A 21,057-nucleotide genomic window follows, 5' to 3' on the forward strand; every position below is an offset into this window, starting at 1 on the left:
AAGCTTGTGAAAAATGGCCCTATAGGCAGTTACCGAAGTCCTGCCACTCTGATGACCTTTTGTTGGAATTGTTTCTGCAGGTGATCACAGCTGGTTTATCCATACTGCTGTTTGATGTGATCCTGACCAGTGCTACCGTGGGGTGGTAAGTCTATTTGCATAGGGCGAGAAAATGAAAATTAGTTGTTGGGTTTCATCAGGATACTATTTTTTGCTTTCAAATGTTGAAGAAGGGCTGTGTGTGTTGGGTTTACATTTTATTGGCCTTTAAATATACATTTAGAAGAGTGCATATATTATGAATATACAACTTGATGCCTTTCCACAAGCTGAGTGTACCGTACCTACCAGAGCCCTAGAACATTACCAGTACACCTCACAGCCACTCATCCACACAAGAGTGACCACTACTGGTGAACCACTATGTCATGTATATGGCTGCGTTTGGGTTTTTTCTTTAACCCTTCAATTCATTTTCTCTTGGACAAGCTCCAGATCATCCTTGTTTAGAACGCACTCCTCACCCGTCTGCTCAAAGACAGCACTGCCTCTGTCTCTGATATTTGAGCAGAGACCTGAAGGAACTGAAGAAGTGAGTCATGGGATAATTTAGGGGAACAGCAAATACAAAGGCCCTGAGGAGGGAGTGTGCTAGGTCTGTTTGAAAAGCGATGTTACCAGAGCAGTGTGATGAGAGGGAGAGCAGCAAGAGATGAAGCTAGAGAGGTAGTTGGCAGCTTACCCTGTAGGCCCTTAAAGGTCATTGTAAGGTCTTGGCTTAACCTTGAGTGAGAGGGGATGTGGTCAGAGCCACACATCCCTCCGTCTGCTGTGTGGGGGCTGGATCATACAGCAGGCAGGAGGAAGCAGAAAGACCAAATAAGGGCTCTGGCAATAATCTAGTTACAAGATGGCTGAGACCAGGCTGACAGCAATGGAAGTGGTAGGGTGCCCATAGTGTACTGAGAGTAAAGGCAATAAGTTTTGAGAGAAAAAGAGGAGTCTGGGATGACGTCTATGATTTTGGCCCAAGCAGTGGAAAAATGCAGTTGCCTTTCACTGAGATGGGGAATAATATGTGAGGAACAGGGTTTTGCAATTTGGTGGGGAAGGGTTATTAGGAGTGGGTTTGGATATATTAAGATTGAGATGCCCATTACATCTGAGAGTTGAAATATCAGTGGGTAGTTAACTAAACTAGCCCAGAGGTCAGGAGAGAGGAGAGCCTTTCTGTGCCTTGCCCATGGTGGACACACTCCCGCCTGGAGTGCTTTGCAGGTGTCCACCAGCTTTTCACCCTCCAGGTCTGTACATCCAGGCAACCTGAGAAAGGCCTTCCCTGACCACGTTCTGTGTAAAGTCCCCTGGCTACTTCCTGTCGCCTTGTTTCTTCCCTTCCTGGCAGTTCTGACAGTTGTTCCCTTGCTTGTCCATTGCCCTGCTTTTTGTGGTCTGCTTAGTACCCCATGCTGGATACAGGAGAGAGCTGGTGAAGGGTATTCAATGGCAGCTGACTTGAGCATGTGGCCACTTTAGAAGAATGGCTGAAGCAGCTGCATGGAACAGTGGCTGTGGAGAGGATACCCAGGAGATAGATGTGGTGACTGCGATGACAACTTCAGGTCACACCTCCTGGAAAAGGCCACATGACCCTGCAGTGTAACCTCAGAGCCTGTGACTCACAAAGGGCAGTTGGTGGACTAGTAACAAGGACATGTGGAAGCTGCTCGAATGCATTATTGCCATAGCACCACAGCCCAACTGGAGCTCCTCGTCTTGTTCTTTAAAAACAGACCGTGGAGCCCTGGCTGGGTGGCTCAGTTGGTTGCAACATTATCCCGTACACCAAAAGGTTGTGGGTTCAAATCCCAGTCAGTGTACATACCTAAGTTACGGGTTCAATCCCTGGCCAAGGCACGCACGGAAGGGATCCAATTGACTTTTCTCTGTCACATCGATGTTTCTCTCTCTCTCTCTCTCTCTCTCTCTCTCATTCCACCCTTCCTGTCTCTCTAAGTCAATGAAAACATATCCTCAGGTGAGGATTTAAAAAATAAAAACGGACCTCGGAGCTCTCCCTTTTGTGACAGAGGCAATAGGTCCTTTGGGCTTGGTAGGGCCCTGTGCCTCCTGTGGCTCTGCTGCAGGGCCAGGTGGCCCCAGCCATGCCGGGCACAGCATGAGGCGATCCCGTGTGTTCCACCTCTGAACTCTCTGCGCAGGCTCTGCTCACTGAGGAGCTGACCAAGTTAAGATCCATCTACCCCAGAGTGTTACTTGCCCTGGAACATTATTGCAGACCAGTCAGTGCCGTCATTACCAAGGCTGTTGGTTGTCTTCAGCCAGGGAGAAGGAGGTGAAGGGGGAGTCACAGCAAGTTCAAAGTGTGAAAACTTCTCATTTGGGGGAATATGCTGTGTTTTCCAACTGTATAGTGATACGTGCTATTTCTGAGATGTTTGAAACAATGCAGACGTGCACTGAGTAAAAGTAGAGGGCTGTTGTCTTCCATTCCCACTATCACCATTTGCCAGAAGTCATAACAGTTTGGTTTAACTGTGAGAGAAATGGAGTGTTTGATGCAAGGATGCATATGCCAATGAGATGGGCTCTGCTGTCTCCAAAATGAAACCACAGAGAATGGTGCTTTCCTTGTCACCTGGGAATGGTTCAGTCCTGGCTGAGTCTTGGCCCCACCTGCAGGCTGCTGGCCTGGAGACATGCACGCAGCTTTCCTCCCCCTGTGACCATGGCCGCCTGCCGCCTGGCCCGAATCACTAATGCAGTACATTTGAGAGGGTAATTCGTGTTTTTGTGGCTGCTTACTGTCTCCTATCCTTGGTTTTAGAAAGAAAAACAAGCCTAGGGCCACTTGAAGATAATGCTTGTTTCCACTCCAGTTCTGAGATACTGTTTGGCAGGTTCCCCCCCAACTCCCACCCTCTAGAGTGACACTTCAAAACTGAAGTATAGACAAGTTTTAGAATTGGTTTTTACATTTCTCTACCAGTGTTATGGAAAGAAAGTGCACTTTGTTGCTTAGCTTTGCTCCAATGAGGCGTAATTTTAGAAAATTGGTGTTTTTTTTCACGCTTGGGATCAGAGCAGTCCTGAGAGCTGATCCCCCCCCCCCCCCGCCCATTTTTGCATTTGTCTGCAAGTTGGACCTGCAGAATTGTCATCTGTTGGACTCAAGGCCTCAGTACTGTTTGGTGACGGCTGGTGCTGGGGCCCATTGTGTCCATGGCAGCCTCTGGGCTCCCAGGATTTCTTGTGAATAAGCCTCTGATGTGTGTCACAGCCACAGAAACTACAGGATTATTTTTAAACATCAGTGGCAGATTCTTGCAGGGCAAGTGAGAGGTAGGACCAGGCTCTGTGGATACCATGATGAGGACGTCCAGGAAGCAACTCTGCATCCCATGCGGCTTTGAGCTGGAAGGTGTTCATTCACTGAACAGATATTCACTGAGGGTCTCATATGTCTCAGGAACTGTTCTTGGATTAAAGTAAAAATCACTGCCCCTGCGGTGCCTGGAGTTGCTCATCCTCCTGCCTGAAGGCAGGTCCGGATCTGAACCACCCCAGGCTGACGGAAATGAATCTTTTGGCTTACAGAATTCAGAAAAAGGACTCTCATCCTCTCTTGGGAGCCCCTAATGGGGGCATTTCCAGACCCGAGAAGAAGTGGAAGAAAAAGAAAAATTAGGAAATACGTCCATACCCTTCTTTTCTCTTTTCCTGATCTTGACTTCCTTTTAATAATAATAACTGACCATTTATTGAGCAACTACTATGTTTCAGGCATTTTTGCATTAATATTGTCTCATTGAGTTTCACCACAACCCTCCAAGTTATCCCCATTGTAAAGATGAAGAAGCTGAGCCTCAGAGACATTTAAGTGATTTTCTCCAAGATTTTAAAGCTACTAGGTGATTGGACCAATATTCAAACTGGAGTGTATGTGCCCAAGGCCTCATAACCTGCCATATACCATTCTGGTACTGATTTGGGAAGCACCAAGAATTTACTGGCAGTGCAGATAATGTCAGGTAGAAGCGGGTCATAAGGAAGGCAGAAGAAAAATTGACCTAAATGTTCCTTCTCCTACCAGTATGGTCATCCATAAAGAGCATCTAGATAGTCTGACAGCAAAGAGAAGCAGTGTTACCTAAGACAAGACAGCTCTATTTCTTGTTCAGGGGTTGACCTGGTAGACTAAGAATTCCAGTAGAACATTTTTAGGAAAAAGACCTCATTGTCTTAGATTTTTAATGCTATAAGTAATAATTCTATCAATCAGCTAAAAATACTTGAGTGACTTCTCTATGCAAAGTGTGTGAAGTCATTAAGAAGCATAAGACATTGCCCAACCCTTACAGAGTTTTCAGGGGAAGGAGAACTCATAAAGGTAATTTGTGGGGTGGGGTAGTAACTGTTTGAATGCACAATGAGTGTGAAGACTGAAGCTGGGAGGGAGCGCAGGGTGACCAGGGCCTCAGAACTGACTTGAAAATGGACCTTATGTGGAAGGGAGAGGTTTAGCTAGGTTCTGAGTAGAAGAAGATTTGGCTCCTCTGGCCCCAGGAAGGCAGGGAAAGAAGGAGGGGCAGGAGGTGCTGATGGTGAGACAGTGATTTATAAGCAGAGCTTGGGCTGAGCGGCAGGAAGCTAATCCATGCTCCCCTCCTCTTCCTCTTCCTCCTCATCTGTCCTTCTGGGAAGATGTGACACAAATGGTGGGCAGTGACATCCAAAAACCCCACTGTCAAGATATTGTGGTACATTCATGAAACTGCTGTTCCCCAAATTTCTGTGTCTTAACCTTCATAAGTAATGGTCTACATTCTTGACAGTAGTTTTCTTTCTTACAAATAGGCCCTCATCTCCCACATTTTGTACAGCATTACAGAATGAACTAAAAAAAAAAAAAAAACGAAACAAAACCCAGCCCAGCCCAGGTGTGGAACTGAGTGTGAGAAGTGAGAAGGAGAGGGCGCTGCAGCGGGGAGGAAAGGCCAGGTCTGCGCGATCAGCAGCAGTCTGTGAGGGGCCATGTCTCTGGGTTGTGCCACATCCTGTGAACTTGATGGAATGTCCCGAACAAAATGGAGAGAAAGGCTGTGTGCACCCAAATCAAGGAAACAGCAATGTGTGATTATTGCAAAAGGAACCTTGACTTTGGAATTTCCTGATTTTTGAGAACTCTTGAGTTTAAGGATGGCGTGTTTTCAGCCTCCAAGAATTTTCCAACCACAAAGTGAACCACCAGAAGAGGAGTGTCAGACTGTATTTCAGATTTTCTGTCTTATACAGAGCTGGTCTGCATTATCCGTAGACTGGTTGTTTTTCAAGCGAGACTGGGTGACTAGCTCTCGGCCCTGGGCGAGGGCGGGGCTGCTCCCTGTCTCCTGGGAGCTTAGACCGCTCAGGCGTCACAAAGGCCCTGGGCCAGGGCCTGTTTTGCTTGCCTGGATAGTTATTGTTTCCTGTGTTTTGCCTTTCAAATTTTTAATTGGTCAACATTTAGAAATCAGGTGATTTCTCCATAAAGTCCAGACCTCTACATTTCTTTTGAAAATGTGGAAGAGCTGTTAGGTTGGGCTGGCATGTCCCCGAGGCAGCAGTGGCTGGAATGGGTGGAGGCTGCTCTGTGGCTCCGGCCTCCTGCTGATGCAGGAGGACCCAGGAGCACCTCCAGGAGACGGACCGTGTTTTATTCACCTCTGCGTGTCTCCACCAAGTACTGGGTGCTTGCTGAATAAACGAGTGGCCAGCCTTCTAAATATATACCCAAGAAAAATTATGAATTTAAGTGCCTGATTTTGGTCTTTTAACATCTTTAATTAAAAGCAACTGCTCTTATCCAGCTAATGATCTTGTTTTTAATTTTATAAAAACAATCTATGGCAAGCCCAGTAATTTAAATATCTAGATTAATATTTAATTATTCATTTTTTAATTAACAGAGTTTTGTGGTATGTATCAATATGAATTTCCTCTTTCAAAATGTCAGCAAAGAGGATTTAGTACATACGAGAGAAAAGAACAATTCTGAACTGTGAGCAGTGTCCCTCTCAAGCAGAATGAGTTGTATGTGTCTCCTCTTTGAATCCTTTTCAGGCTAGAGCGTCACTCTTGTCTTTGGAATGGTTTAGGGACAAAGAGAGAAAGGAATGACTGAAACACAATCACTTTGTTCCCAGGATTCCATGATCAATCTAGCCTCGCCAGTCATTCAGCCGACCCTGCCATTGATCATGGGTTATCAATACGAGGATAACTTGAACTTGGTCCTAGCACAAACCTCACTAAAACCAAGAGTCTTTAGAAAATGACCTTATATCATCTTTGAGTAAAGTTGTCTTATACCTTTCGTTTAAAGGACTGCATAGAGACTGCCCAAGACTATTTATAGGAGGAGTGAATTTAGGGGTGAAGAAGAAACTTCTCCTGATACACTGCAAAATGCATCTAGGATCACAATATCTGAAATTCTAGTTTTCCATTTGAATTAAAAATTTGTAACTTCATCTTTAGAAAGCTAAGGAGGGCCTTCTAAATAACTATTGCTTATTACCTCTCAGGAATAATTCATCAGGTTATGAACTGTCACTCAGTACATCCCCGAGGGAACTGCACATTATTTTAGGCAAATACATTTTGGTGAGGGAAAGAGGAAAAAACAAAAATAGTTTGAAATATAGATGGGAGAAGGAAGAGCAAGTATAAGAATTCCATCGGTTGACAAAAGAACATCCAAACCTATAGAAAAGTTTCACAAGAGTTTATTTGAGCCAAATTTTGGGGACATGCCCAGAAGCAGGATGTCAAGGGACTGGGGAAAGTCTCTGGAGAGTGGCAGTTTTCCAGTTCCTTTTCTGCAGTAGAATCCAAGGAGGAAACAAACATAAGGAAGGTATTGAAATCAACCGAAGGCAGACTGAGGAGGCAGGAGAAAGCGACTCGAGGAAGTTTCCAGGATTAGATAAAAAGCAAAATGGAGTAACGTGCTTCTTTTGCATCAGCGGGTACGGGGTGGTTAGTGAACATTTGCAGCACACAGAGATGGGGAACAAGACAGCAAGGAGGGGTTCTGTGGTCTCCTGCTCTGGTGCCGGCAGTTGTGCCTTCAGGGGGTCTAGACGAGAAAATTACTCTGACATTTCAAAGGTATGTGATCCTAGATGCATAAGATAATGGACGGAGCTCACTTGAGGTAAAGGTTGACCTTTGCTAAGGAAGCTGTAGGCCTGGGACGTGACTACCCCCATGACTTGCCCGGTTAGGAATCAGACCATCCTGCGTGGTTACTTTTGGTCACTGAGCTTGTCAGGCTTGCCATGCGTCCCCCTGTCCCCATTCCCCCAAGCTTGGTGGGTTTATTATGTAGCCATTTTTCTCATTCATACATTGTTCATTGAGTAAATATTTATCGGGTGCTACATTAAGTGCTGGGCACACAGCTGGGAAAAGGATGTCTCTGTCCTCTGTCTAGTGGGTTCGGTTGGAATTCTTCGAATAACCACAATAATAAATAAATGTACAATTGAGATGAGGCCTTTGGCTCCTGATGAGAGAGAAAGAGAGGACTGGAGAGACACTGAAAATAACCGCCTGGAAGAGAAGCAAGTGATGAGTATTTCTGGCTGGGTATGCTCTGCAATCTGATGTTTATGTCTTAGTTACATGAAGTTTGTTCATTTTGGGAATGATGGGGATTACAGCATTTGCAAACAGTTCAGTAACGCTCTGACTTAAACAGTTGTGATGCTATTAAGATTCCTGCACCCCATGTCGGCTTCTCCTGCTGTTTAGAAAACAACATCAAAGCTCACCTCCCTGGCTCTCCTAACAGTCAACTGAACCAAGGTTTGTTTTCATTTTAGCATTCACTAAGCTGCTTTGGTGTTTCAGAAACTAGCTAAGCCAAAGGGATGAAATGCAAGGTTATTACACTTCAGCATGTTCTAAGACTGGGGGAGTAAGAGTGGCAGAGAGCCAGCCCGGGCCTGTTCTCCTCCCCAGTGATTAAGGAGGATTAGTGGAAACTGTAGGAAACAGGGAGCCCCCCACCTGGCACACTCGCAGAAGTAAAACTCTCCCAAACCCCAAACGCTCTGCGGCCCTTTCCTCAGGTCACGGCGACTCTGTGCTCGCTCCAGTGTTCAAGGCAACAGTGTGCAGTGGGTACCTCCTTTAAGGGGTGTTGAAGGAACAGCAGACCTGCCTGAAAGGAAAAGTGCCTGTGGCTTCCCTTTCACAAGAGCGAATCCTCCGGCGTCTGCATCCTGAGCTAGACGAGGCACAGGCACAAATGCATCGTGTTTCAAAATATGGTCTTTTGGAACTTGGACCCCAGCTTTGCACAGAAACAACCCTATGAACGATGATTGTAGATCTAAGAAAGTCCTCGGAAGTGTATTCGGTTCATAACGTAACACCAGCTTCACCTACATTATTATCATGAACTAAATATGTGTTAAAGAGATTTTATGGACTTACTGTTGCTCTGGTATTTCTGTAGGAAAACGGAAAGTACATTCTGACTTGGAGCTTGAGCACTAGGCATACAACCCTCTCACGCCCCAATCCTTCCCATCCCAGTTGTTGGCCTGAGTGGGGGAACATCCTCCCAGCCCCCTCCCCCAGAGCCCGGCTTCTTGACGGCACTGCTCTCTGCCCATACCCAGAAGCTGTCAGTCACCAGGGAGAGGAGACACTGGTGGTTCAGGATTTTCCCACTCTGTGGGGTTGACAGAAGGAGTAGAGTTTGTTTTCTGTTGCTCCAGAGAACAGAACTTGGACTCACAGGTGAGGCTGTAAGAAGTAGCTATTGGGTCAGTGAGAGAATGGGCTTCCTCGTGGCAGGAGGAGCCAGGTGCCTGCGGCTGTCCGTGAGCAAGACGGCCATAGATGCGTGCTGGAGTCCCAAAGCTAGAGCTGCTCAGCAGCGGGACAGGCCGGCTTTGCCCCTCACCAGAAGTCTTCAAGCAGAGGTTGGGAAGCCAGCTGAGAGGGCTGGTGCTGCTCTGGGAGGGCGGTCCACTAGAAAATAATATTTTATTACTTGTCCATTATAGGGCAAGCTCAGGGGTAGATTGCTTCAGGTGTATCCTTTTAAGTTTCACAAAGACTGGTAGGTGTGACCTCTCCTGTGGTACAGATGAGGAAATTGAAGCTGAATGACATGCACAGGATTACACAGCTAATAAACACCTGTGCCATTATTGAATGGGTTTATTGTTTTTATATTCTCATACTTAGAATATAAAATGAATTCTCAATTCATTCCTATACTAAAAGTGGTACACGGTACAAGTTATCTACACGTCAAGGTCACCTGCATAGGTGACGTCTCTCACTGGGAAGATGCCGTGCACAGCCTGCGTGTGTTTCATCCATTCAGGACCCCAGACAGATGTTAGAAAAATAAAGATGTCGTAGCCTGAACGCATGTGTGTTGTGTGTGGGTGGAAGGAAGAAGAGGGTAGAATTAATAGGGCTCCTCCTGGCTCCTCTGAACCACAGCATTTCATCATTGGGGGGTCCCCTCTCCGTCATAATCCTTTATTGATCACCCCATCCTCAGAAGTGCTTTTTGGGAAGAATGACAGGGAATTCAGACAGACACCAGATTGTCTGCTGAGAGGTTTAAAATAGAAAATGTCCAGACCGTTGAGTGTATTATGTGTTAGGTGTGTTAAAATGTTCAGCTCTTTGTTTTCACACAACCTTCAGTTCTTCCACTCCCTGTTCATTTCCAACCCCCTGACCATGTTTATTTCTGCCCTGGTGGGAAACTCACGATTCCCCCCTGGTCTTTTCATCTTTAAATGTTCAGTTCGTCTAAATTAATCAAAGGGTTTCAGAGACTGTCACCTGACTAATTCTGTGATTATGGATACCTGCATGCTCTCATAGCCTTCAACCCTCTTTAGCAAAAGGCACCAGGCTGCTCTGTGGAAAGCCCCCTCTGATATTTGCACAGAGAGCATTACCCGAAGCGCAGTCCCCTCCCCTGGTTAGATGAGTGGACTCATCACCTCCTTCCTCTAGGGAAGGATCAAAACCCACCTTGCAGCCCACTCCCCTCCCTCCACATGGCTGAGTTTACTCTGGATGATTGGGCAGTTCCTGGGCGTGACCTGGAAGTGGGATGAGAGCCCCAGCAGCCGAATGAGGGGGCATCCCTCACCTTGCTGCATGTGAGCACCAGGCAGCCACCCAAATCTAGGGAGTGAAAAGCTGACCTCCTGATGCTTTTGCAGCCTCCTGCTCAGTGGACTTGGAGAGGCCTTGCTGGTGTTCTCAGAGCGGAAGGGTGCCTAAAGATGACCGCAGGAGAAGGAGAGCCACCAGCTGCCTACCAGAGAGGACAGGCCCAGGCTGCAGAGGTCCTTGCTACATGTGTTAGAAAGAAGAATACAAGGATGGTGAGACCACTGCTTCTCATTGCGTCAGGAACGTTCTGAGGGTCTCTGGGCTGCTGCAGAGACTGGACTGTGTTGTGTCTTCCCTCTGAGAGGTTCACCAGAGCCCTGCTGTTCCCAGTCGTGCAGAAACAGATGCAGGGTTTCCCCTGGAGGGGGGCCGGGTCCGCTCACCTCCACTGACGTGCAGGCCTCCTCATTAAACACCCTTCACCAGACACTGCTTTCACTCTGTGGTAGCAGCCCAAGGTATGTGGTTGCATTTTTTGTTTTGTTTTGTTTTGTTTTTGTGTTTGTTTTGTGGGAGCCTCCTGGGGATGTCCTTTCCTTGCTCTCATGCTGGCTTGTCTAGAGCCCTCACGCACCCACTCATGCGAATTCCTCAAGAGGTCTCCCACTCGGCGGGGTACGAAGCCAGCAAGGACACTATTACTCTAGAGTGAGTGCTGAAGCCTTTTTGTGGTAGTGTGTTCTATTGTGTTGTGCTGTATTAAATTCTGCGCACTTATTTTTTTTACCTGCCATTCAATTAACTTGATACTAAATGATCACCAGAGGGACTAGGGTACGTAAGCACTGATGATGCCCTCCCTGGGCAGGTGAAAACAGAAACAGCCCTTTAACATATGGGTATGTGCACATTTATATTTATATTCCTTAAAGCTTTTAACACCCCCCAAAAAAGCTTTTAACCCATTTAGTGATTACCAATATCTTAGAGTAAGTTGCAAACCATTGAATACTGAAGTGTATTTTTCAGGCCTGATTACAAATTAGATTAAAACTCTAAACCTTGCCTCTATGGGTATCAAAAGAAATGAATTTGCATGAAATGGTTATTTGACTGTGAACCCACAGTGGAGGTTTAAGAAAATAATGTCTAACTCCAAATACTTCTCTGCAGAGTAGGTTTTTTGAGTACCTTACCACTCTGCCAGTCATTTTGAGATGTAGGCGATAGTGAACTCCAGTGAGCCTTCTCCAGGCAGGGCCAGGCCCTGGAGTGCTGGACACCCTCACCCGCATCACCGATGGAGAGATCCCCCAGTGCCTGGGAGGTGAGCCTGGCCCATCCTCTGCCCTGTGAAGAGCGGCATCAGCTCAGTCAGCAGCCATTCTTTCCACACGTTTTCTCCAACGTGTAGAGAGAAGAAGAGAAAATGAAACAAATAGAAATGGATTTGTATATGTGGAATTTGCGTACGTCAAATTAATTTCCTTGTCCTTTCCTGACCTCTGCTTGCCATTTCGGTAAAGATCTTCAGAGCGATCTTTGCACGTAGGGAGTTTCAGTTTCCTTTCGCTCTGCACCTGGGATGTCCGACTTCCTATAAATTGAGGATCAAATAGAAAGTTTGGGTTTGGAAATTTCATTGTCCTTTTGCTCCCACAAGACCCTCTCTGTATAACTGAGGCCAGCTCTCTTCCATGTGTGGCACGTGGCATCTGTCCGACTGGCATCTCATACCAGTCTCTCTGAGCAGCCGTTATGCGATTGGAGATTCCTAAGGCTGGAAAGATCCGTGTGCCGTTCACAAGCTCAGCCCGCTGCTTCCAGCAGGACTGACCTCCCAACACTTTGAAAAGCTGTGGGCATTTCTTTTAGAGAGTCTCTAGCCAGGGATTTTTGTTGCTATCGTTATTGTTGCTGCTCTTGTTTTTGTTTGCTTGATTTTTTAAAAATCATATTCCAGAGCCCCATTGTTTTTACTTTGACATTAGCAAGAGGCAGAATATAGATAAGGTATTTCTTCCACATTTCATCATGTTTCCTTCAACTTCTACCTCTTCTTGGGCTTTTTTATTCAACCTTCAACCGCCACCTCTTATGCCCAAGCTCACATGCTCAGCTCTGAATGGGCAGTGAGCCCAGAGGTCTGCAAAACCAGGGGCTGGCCCCGGGCATTGCAGCCACATCGTCGCTGTCACCTCCTGGAGCTCTCGGGGCCTCAGGGCCCCTGGACGGGCAATCCCCAGGTCACCCCAGCACTCCCAGTTACCTGGATGATCCCTTTGGTCATGTCCTCTCTGGGTCCCAGTTACCTGAGGCCTTGTTGGCCGCAAGTCAAAGCCAGGGTGTTTTGTTTTCTCGTTTGTAGAAATGAAGAATGTGCTTTCTGTCGAGAGAGGCAAGGTTGTGTATGATTGTGCATTGTTATTAATCTACTATGGATATAAGGAAAATAAACCATATATTTTTTTACTTATTGGTAATTTGCCTTTCTCTTCTCTTTAACCCCAGCAGGAGGGAATTGCAGAAAATGTTGTCATCCTTGGGGAGGGAGTTCTTTCATCTTAAACATGGGTCCAGGCTTCTACCAACATCCAGGCCACTCATCTGTTGGTCGGGGGGCCACCCAAGTCCTCCGTCCAGACCGCTCTGAACCGCAGGGGCACGTGTGGCCTCTGAGCACTGAAGCGGGGGCGGGTCCAAGTCCAGATGTGTTGTAAGTGCAAGTGCACACCAATTTTGAAGATTTTAGAAAAGGATGTAAAATATACTCATTTTCATACTGATTACATATATAGAAATAATATTTTTGACATATGGGGTAAAATAAAATATATCACCAAAATTAGTTTTTTCTGCTTCTTTGTACCTGTTTTAAGGAGGCTGCTACACAACTTTAATTTATACACTTGGCTCACACGATATTCCTGCTGGACAGTGCTCATGTAGAGCAGGCCTTCCACATCGGGCCCAGGGAGGGGCATGGGGGCAGGGCTGGATGTAGTTTGGGGGCTACCGACCAGTCATAGTACCTAAGTTCGTTACTGGTTACTTGTTATGTCCCAAGAGCTGTGCTGGGAACTTCCGATGCCTCTCGTCACTGATTCTTTCCAATGCTGGGGCAAACAACATTTCCATTTTACTGAGGAGATTCAGAGAGTTTTCATAACTCTTCCAGGGTGACCCAGCTAGGACTTGAACCCAGCTCTTTCTGATTAAGCATGTTCACTTTAGAGAGTTCCATTAAGAAGAAATGAAGGCCCCTGTGTTTCACAGGGGGTGGTCAGTTCTGCAGTAAGTGCTTCCATGTGAAGTGCTCTCATCTGTGAGTCCATTTGTGGCTTTTCTCCTGGAGGCCACCTTCCCTCCCTTTGCCGAAGGGCAGGGTCTGTGACCTGAGTCTCAGCTGCCTTCCTAGAGTGGCCCAGCCCTTCCCCCCACCACCTCCCCTCGGTTGTTGCTGAGACCGGACCCCGACCCCGCTGCCTGCAGTTGGGAATGGCACTGCTCCCACCTGAACTGTCACTCTAAATGCTTGCAGAACAGCCAGCCCCTGCGGAGCACGCAGGCTCGGTGTCCCGGGGATTGGCCTGCTCAGAGGGCTGAGGGGTTTGAAGGTTGAAGCAGCCTGGACAGCAGTGCCAGGTGAGGCGTCCCCATTCTTCACTGGATGTGCACGTCCCGGAAAGGAAGCAGTCACACATCTGGGTGAAACAGTACGCATGTAAGAGCACAGTATGTGGTTAATAATGCTTGGAACGTGGTATCTTGCTTGAGCGGTTGCCTGGGACAAAGCATTGAAATAGAATATGAAATCAGCTGGAGGTTCAAGTTGTTGAGACTTTTGGGGGTCACTGGTCCTTTGATCCCTGTTCCAGGGAAAGCCAGTCAAAGGTGTGAGGCTTTGGGCTTCTTCCAGCCCTTCTAGCATCCTTGACTTGAGGCTGTGTCCTTCCACCCAGCACAGAGGGAGGCTGTGGTGGCTTGTCCCCAGAGGTGCTTCCACCCCCACCCCAACTGTATTCATGCCCCTGTGTAGCTCTTATCCCCGTCTCTCAAATCTGGGCTGGCTCTGTGATTTGCTTGTTGCCAATAGGATGTGGTGGAAGTGAGGCTACATGACTCCCAAGGCCATCAAAAGCAGCCTTGTTGCATCTGCCTTGGTTTTCTGGAACAGCCTCTGGGAACTCCGAGCTGCCTTGCGAAAGTCTGACCCTCCTGAGGCTGCCATGTGGGAGAGACCAGGGTTCAGGCGCGCCAGGAGGCCGTCCCACTGAGCCCAGCCCTCTGGCTGCCCCACCGGGTCACCACGCCTGTGAGGGAAGGCCCCCTGGACCCTCAGGAACAGCCCATCCGGCAGCTGAGTCCCATCAAGTGACGTCAGTCAGTGCCAGGTGAGACAGAAGTGTCACCCGGCCAAGCAGTGCTCCCATGAATTCCTGACCACAAAATCATGCAATTCGGTAAAATTGTTTAAGCTGCTAGCTTTGGGGAAAATTGTCACACAGCAATAGGCAATAGAGCAGAGGCCCTTGAATGTGGTTCCTCTCAAGTGGATCCGATCTGAGCACTCGGAGCCCTTCCCCTGAAGAGCCCCTCGTGCCAGGAGAACCAGTCCAGCTGGCCGCCAGCCCTGGGCCTGCCCTGAGGAAAGGGGACCCGGCAGGCTGGCCGCGACTTGCCCAGAGCCCAGTTTCAGGGCAGTGTCTGCACCTTTGGGTCTGAGTACCTCCTCATTCATTTATTTTAAAGATACGGAGGAGAACCCGCTGTGTGCTAGGCTCTATATGGGGCTCTGCAGATATAAACATGAACAAGGCAAGTGCTCCTGAAGCTGACTTTCTAGGGTTAGAGACACAATAAACAAATACTGTAAATAATGGAATTTGTGCTTTTAAGAAAATAAAGCCAAGAAGGGAAATGCAGGTTCTTCTGAGCATCTGAGGAAAGGATGGAATTTTGGAATTTCTTTTCCAAAATGTACAGTGTCTCTCTCACACACAAAACAAAGCATGCAGTTGAGGGGATTTATTCTCCCTGAAGTCTGTTGGACCCGTAGGGCCATGGATTCCAGGTTAAGAACCTCACTGGGGAACACAGGGTGAAGCCAATGATCCCCACAGTGGACTGCCTTACCCTCTCTCCCCACCAGTTCCAAGAAGGGGAGGTCAGGTCAACCAGGTAACGAATTGGCCTTGGGCAGGCATCGGCCAGTCAAAGAAGGCTTGGCCCTGCCTGTGGGATGACCTTAATCTCGTGTGGGACAGGTGATGTGCAGACTTTAAAATCGCCCTCCTGGTCAATTCCAAGGGCATGACACGCATGACAGGTTCCCAAGGAAATGCCAGGAGGGAAGTCCCTGCCAGCGGTGAGCTTACTGTGGGCCATGCAGTGTTGCCCAACGTGCTGCTTCTCTCCTGTGTGTCTCACTTAATCCTCACCAGGACCTTCCAGTGGAGGGATTGTTGGCCTCACTTGAGGAGAAGGCAGAGAGGGGGAGTGAGTTCCCTGAGGTCCTTGGCCAGTTAGAAGGGGCAGGAGGATTCGAAGGAGGCCATTGGACCACGCAGCCCTGCCTCTCAGCTCCTGTGGTGGTTTGTCCCGCCCAGGAAAGTGGAAAGGGACCCGAGCGAGCAGAGGTGGAGGTGAGGAAGTCAGGCCATGCTCAGGCTGTGACCTCGGAGTGGCAAAGCCACGGCTTGTGAGAGGCCAGGAGGTAAGTTGGGCCAGCTGGGGTGTGACTTGAACACTGGAATGGCAGAGAACATTTGTGAGTACCTGTGACACTCCAGACAGGGCACAAGTGCCTTCCACACATTATGTCATCGGCTTTTCATGCCCTGAATGGAGGGACAGGAAACCTCCCCAAGCTCACCACTGCTAAGCCAAGAATCCAACCCCTCTGCCCTGGTCCCTCCCCAGGTGATGGGTTGTCTGTGAGCACTTTCCGCCACCTCGCTGCCCCCCACCCTGCCCCTGCCATCCCCACCAGGGCTGTGGGCTTTGAGCAAACCAGAGGAGCTAGGTGCCCCCTCTCCCCGGGGCGGCCTCTCACAGGGCCCAGGGCAGTTTGCTCAACCCGCCCCCCCACCCCGCATCGCTTGCTGCCCACAAGGACACTCCTGGGTCTCCTGCTCTGGGCAGCAAACCCCAGGGAAGGCCAAGCCCATTCTGGAGCTTGCCCGAAGGTTCCTTTGTCCTGGACACATTCCAGAGACAGCACCTCCCGTGCTCTCTGGTGAAACGAGGGTCTCTTTGCTCCTACTGTGAGCTGGTTTTCTGTGGCCCAACTGGCTCCCCTCAGTCAGACAGACAGTAGCTGTGAGCTTTCATCCAGCTCCATCCAGGACCCACGGGGGAGGGGTCTGAAGGAACTGTCTCACCCACTCCTGGCAGCTGAGGGTGGAATCCCATTTAAGTAATTGCCTGAGCCCAGAGGAACATTCGAGTCATTTATTGCCCTCTTGCTGTGTGAAACGGCCCACGGGGCTGGCAAAGGCAAGGCTATTGTGCCCATTTGTCTCCACACCTGTCACCTCATCTGAGTGCACCTCAGGGAGAACAGCAAAGCCCAGGAAATTGGGGGATTTAATGGAGTCACCTTTCCTGGGCCAGTGGATTTACATGACAGAGAAGTTAAGGGAAGCTGCCTAGTACAAAGGGCTCTAAGTTGGAGATAGAACCCTGGGTTCTGTCCCTGCCGGCTCACCATTCCTTCATTCGTCTCCTCGCTGCTGCCTTCAGCACATCCACGCCGAGTCTCCACTGGGACTACTCTTTGTTTCCTCCAGCAGAGCTAATCCGCCATCCTAAAGAAGCCGGCCCCTCTGTTCGGAAGCGGGGCTGCTCAAAGAGGTGAGGCTGTAGGCAGACTCTGCATCCCAGAGAGAGGAGTGGGAAGCTGTCCCTGAGGCAGAATCTCCCTCGTTCTGGCAAGAGCAGTGTTGGCGACTTTCTATACGTGAGTGTGGACCTAAGAAAAGACACATTCCCTGTTCCCAAGGAGGCCCTGAGCCTACAAGAAGATGCACAGCCTGAAATTAAAAAAAAAAAAAAAAAAAAAAAACCAGCTTTACCCTAGTTAGTGTGGCTCATTTGGTTGGAGTGTCATTCCATAACCAAAGGGTCATGGGTTCAATTCCCTGTCAGGGCACATGCCTGGCTTGCCAGTCTGACCCCTGGTCCAGGCAGGAATGATCCCCAGTCTGGGTGTGTATGGGAGGTAACCCATCGATGCTGTTCTCACATGGATGTTGCTCATATTGGTGTTTCTTTCTCCCTTCTTCTCTCTAAAACAATGGAAAAGCATCCTTGGGTGAGGATAAAACAAGTTAAAAAATAATTTTATTGAGATATATATAATTCACATGCCTTAAAGTGCACCCAATAAAAGTTTATAATTTGGTGGCTTTTAGTATATTCACAGAATTCTGCAACCATCACCACTACCTAATTAGAACATTTTTGTCCTCCCCTTTTCCCACCCCCATACCCATGTCATCCCTCACTCCCAGCTCCTGCTGACCCAGGCCACGCACTGTGTATCTCTGCAGATTTGCCTGTTCTGGACACTTCAGAGGAGTGGGATCGTGCAATATGCAGCCTTTTGTGTTAGACTCAGGTTTTTAAGTACCGTATTTTGCTGCGTATAATGAACACATTTTTGCCCAAATTTTTAGAGAAAAATAAGGATGTGTATTATTAATGGGTACTGCCTGAAATGCCTTATATCTGTTCTTGTGTTTTGTATTACTCATTACATAACATTTCTTGTAATGTAGTATGTTCAATTCCTTTACGATATAAAAAACCAAGTATCTAAATATAAAACGACCCAAAAATCGAATTAAAAAATTAAAATGAGGACTTCTGGCCAAGATGGAGGTATAGATAGATACACTTTGCCTCCAGACAGAACCAAAAGAAGGATAACAACAAGTTTAAAAACAAAAAACCATAACTGCCAGAAAATTGATCTGTATGGAACTCTTTAACTCAAGGAGTTAAAGAAGAAATATTCATCCAGACTGGTAGAAGGGGCAGAGACAGGCGGCCGGGGCAGAGAGGACTTGAGGCAAGGAGGTGGCTGGTGGAGTGGGTGGCCCCACATTTATGTGTGGATAAACTGGGGAGTGAGACAGACTATGCAACCCAGGGTTCCAGTGCAGGGAAATAAAGCCTCAAAGCCTCTCACTAGAAAACCCTGTGGGAGTTGTGGCAGTTGGAGGAGCTCCAGCCTCACAGGAGAGTTTGAAGGAGAGACCCACAGGGTCCTAGAATGTACACAAACCCACCCACCTTGGAATCAGCACCAGAAGGGCCTGATTTGTTTGTGGGAAGTGGGGAAAGTGACTGAAAGCCAGGGGAGAGCTGAGCAGGCAGCATTGTTTCCTCTCAGACCCCTCCCCCATGTACAGCGTCACAATGCAGCCACTCAGCCCAGGTGAAACCTAAGGCTCTGCCCCTTACTATGTAACAGGCAAGCCAAGGCAGAAAAATATGGCCCAAATGAAAGAACAGATCAAAACTCCAGAAAAAGTACAACAAAGTGATGAAGAGATAGACAACCTGACAGAATGCAGAGTTCAAAACACTGGTAATCAGGATGCTCACAGGATTGGTTGAGTATGGTTGCAAAAAAGAGGAAAGAGTGAAGTCTATGAAAAGTGAAATAAAGGAAAATGCACAGGGAATCAACAGTGATGGGAAGGAAACCAAGACTCAAATCAATGGTTTGGACCAGAAGGGAGAAATAACCATTCAACCAGAACAAAATGAAGAAACAAGAATTCCAAAAAAATGAGGAGAGGCTTAGGAACCTGTGGGACTACTTTAAGCATTCCAACATCTGAATCACAGAGGTACCAGAAGGAGAAGAGGAAGAGCTAGAAATTGAAAACTTATTTGAAAAATAATGGAGAACTTCCCCAATCTGGCAAAGGAAATAGACTTTGAGGAAGTCCAGGAAGCTCAGAGTCCCAAAGAAGTTGGACCCAAGGAAGCACACACCAAGGCACATCATCATTAAATTACCCAAGATTAGAGATAAGGAGAGAATCTTAAAAGCAGCAAGAGAAAAGGAGACAGTTACCTACAAAGAAGTTCCCTTAACAGTCTCAGATGATTTCTCAAAAGAAACCTTACAGGTAAAAAGGGGCTGGAAAGAAGTATTCAAAGTCATGAAAGGCAAGAACCTACATCCAAGATTACTCTATCCAGCAAAGCTATCATTTAGAATGGAAGGGCAGATCAAGTGCTTCCCAGACAAGCTAAAGTGAAAGGAATTCATCACCACCAAGCCCTCATTATACAAAATGTTAAAGGGACTTATCTGAGAAAAAGAAGAAAATAAAAAATATGAACAGTAAAATGACAACAAACTCACAACTATCAACAACTGAACCTAAAAAAAAACAAAAACAAAAATGAACTAAGCAAACAACTAGAACAGGAAAAGATTCACAGAAATGGAGATCACTTGGAGGGTTTTCAGTGGGGAAGGGGGAGGTGGGAATAGGGGAAAGGGTACAGGGACTAAGAAGGATAAATGGTAGGTACAAAATAGACATGGGGAGGTAAAGAATGATATGGGAAATGGAGAAGCCAAAGGACTTCTGTGTATGACCCATGGACATGAACTAAGGTGAGAGAGTGCTGGTGGGAGGGCGGGTACAGGGTGGAGGGGATAAAGGGGAGAAAAGAATGGGGCAACTGTAATAACATGATCAATAAAATATATTAAAAAATTAAAACAAAAATTTTTTTTCCTGAAAGTTTGGGCCAAAAAATGTGGGTGTGCATTGTACATGGGAGCATATTATCCATGGCAAAATATGGTAGTTCACATACTTCTAGCAAAGGCTGCCTTCCTTAGCAGCCACATCTCTGCCTGGGGGTAGGGAGAGGGTGTTCTGAACACAGGGCATGAAAAACCGGACATGCGAGTAAGGGACCCCAGGCACCTACAGGTAGGTGTGGGAACTTCCAAGAGAGGCAGTGGGAGGGGGCATCTTGGCCTTGAGGCAACCTTAAAGTTGGAAGCTGTGGTCTAGTGATACTGGAACAGAAGCTGGAAGGAGCCTGGTCTCTGATGAGACAGTAGAGCCACCGTGCCAGCTGCAGGCTGCCCACCTCCAACCCTTTTAAATGAGAGAAAATAATCAGGGTCTCCTTCATTATTTCTAGTCTCTGTTACTAGCAGCCAAGGCAACCCTGAGAGAAACAGCCAGTGAGGAGTCAGTCTGGTGCAGTGGGAAAGGCATGTACTAACACTTCAGTGCAGGACAGACCTGACTGAGTGCCCCTCCCCTGCCCTCTTTATACACAGTGTCCTACAGCGCAGAAGTGACCTCTCTACGTGTCTGCTGCCCTCCTACACTGTAAGCTCCTTGAGGTCGGGGTCCATGCACAAAGTCTGCGCATGGAGAGTACTCAGTGAGCGTTGACCTTAGTGAATTTTAAATCCGCTACACTTTCCAGTTCTGTGGTCTTGGACTCTGAGTCTAATTTCCTTATTGGTAAAAATGGAGGTTATAATACCAGGGCTGTTTAAAAGACAAAACACAGTGAAATGTATAGCATTTAACACAGTGCCTAGCACGTGTTGGATACCCAAGCCGTGGTGGCCATTATCAGATTTGTGATGACATTTTTAAAAAGATTTTATTTTTAGAGAGAGGGGAAGGAGGGAGAAAGCAGGGTTGCCTCTTGCACGCCCCCAACCAAGGACCTGGCCCACAATCCAGGCATGTGCTCTGACTAGGAATCAAACCAGCAACCTTTCAGTGTGCAGGACAACACCCAATCCACTGAGCCACACCAGTCAGGGCAGCATTATGATGACATTTTCTAGTAAATCCTTGTTTCGGTGCTGGTGTGATGCTCCAGTTTTTG

The 21,057-nt window shown here is 47.6% G+C and overlaps 1 protein-coding gene across 2 annotated transcripts in view; it reads left to right on the top strand.

The window, feature by feature from the left end:
* The window catches only part of TMEM241 (transmembrane protein 241), a 115,283-nt gene extending 102,671 nt beyond the window's left edge, over positions 1-12,612 (top strand). The window contains exons 14-15 of one of the 2 annotated variants that reach the window (XM_028524386.2): positions 81-145; positions 10,272-10,459. In XM_028524386.2, coding sequence (XP_028380187.1) covers positions 81-145; positions 10,272-10,332 — 126 coding nt within the window. In that variant the 3' untranslated portion in view covers positions 10,333-10,459. Of the gene's footprint in view, positions 1-80; positions 146-10,271 lie in introns of both variants that reach the window. The other variant, XM_036009210.1, reaches the window with a different exon arrangement.
* The last annotated feature ends 8,445 nt before the right edge of the window (positions 12,613-21,057 follow it).

Source organism: Phyllostomus discolor, chromosome 9 (assembly GCF_004126475.2).
Source record: "Phyllostomus discolor isolate MPI-MPIP mPhyDis1 chromosome 9, mPhyDis1.pri.v3, whole genome shotgun sequence".
Classification (NCBI taxonomy): Eukaryota; Metazoa; Chordata; class Mammalia; order Chiroptera; family Phyllostomidae; genus Phyllostomus; species Phyllostomus discolor.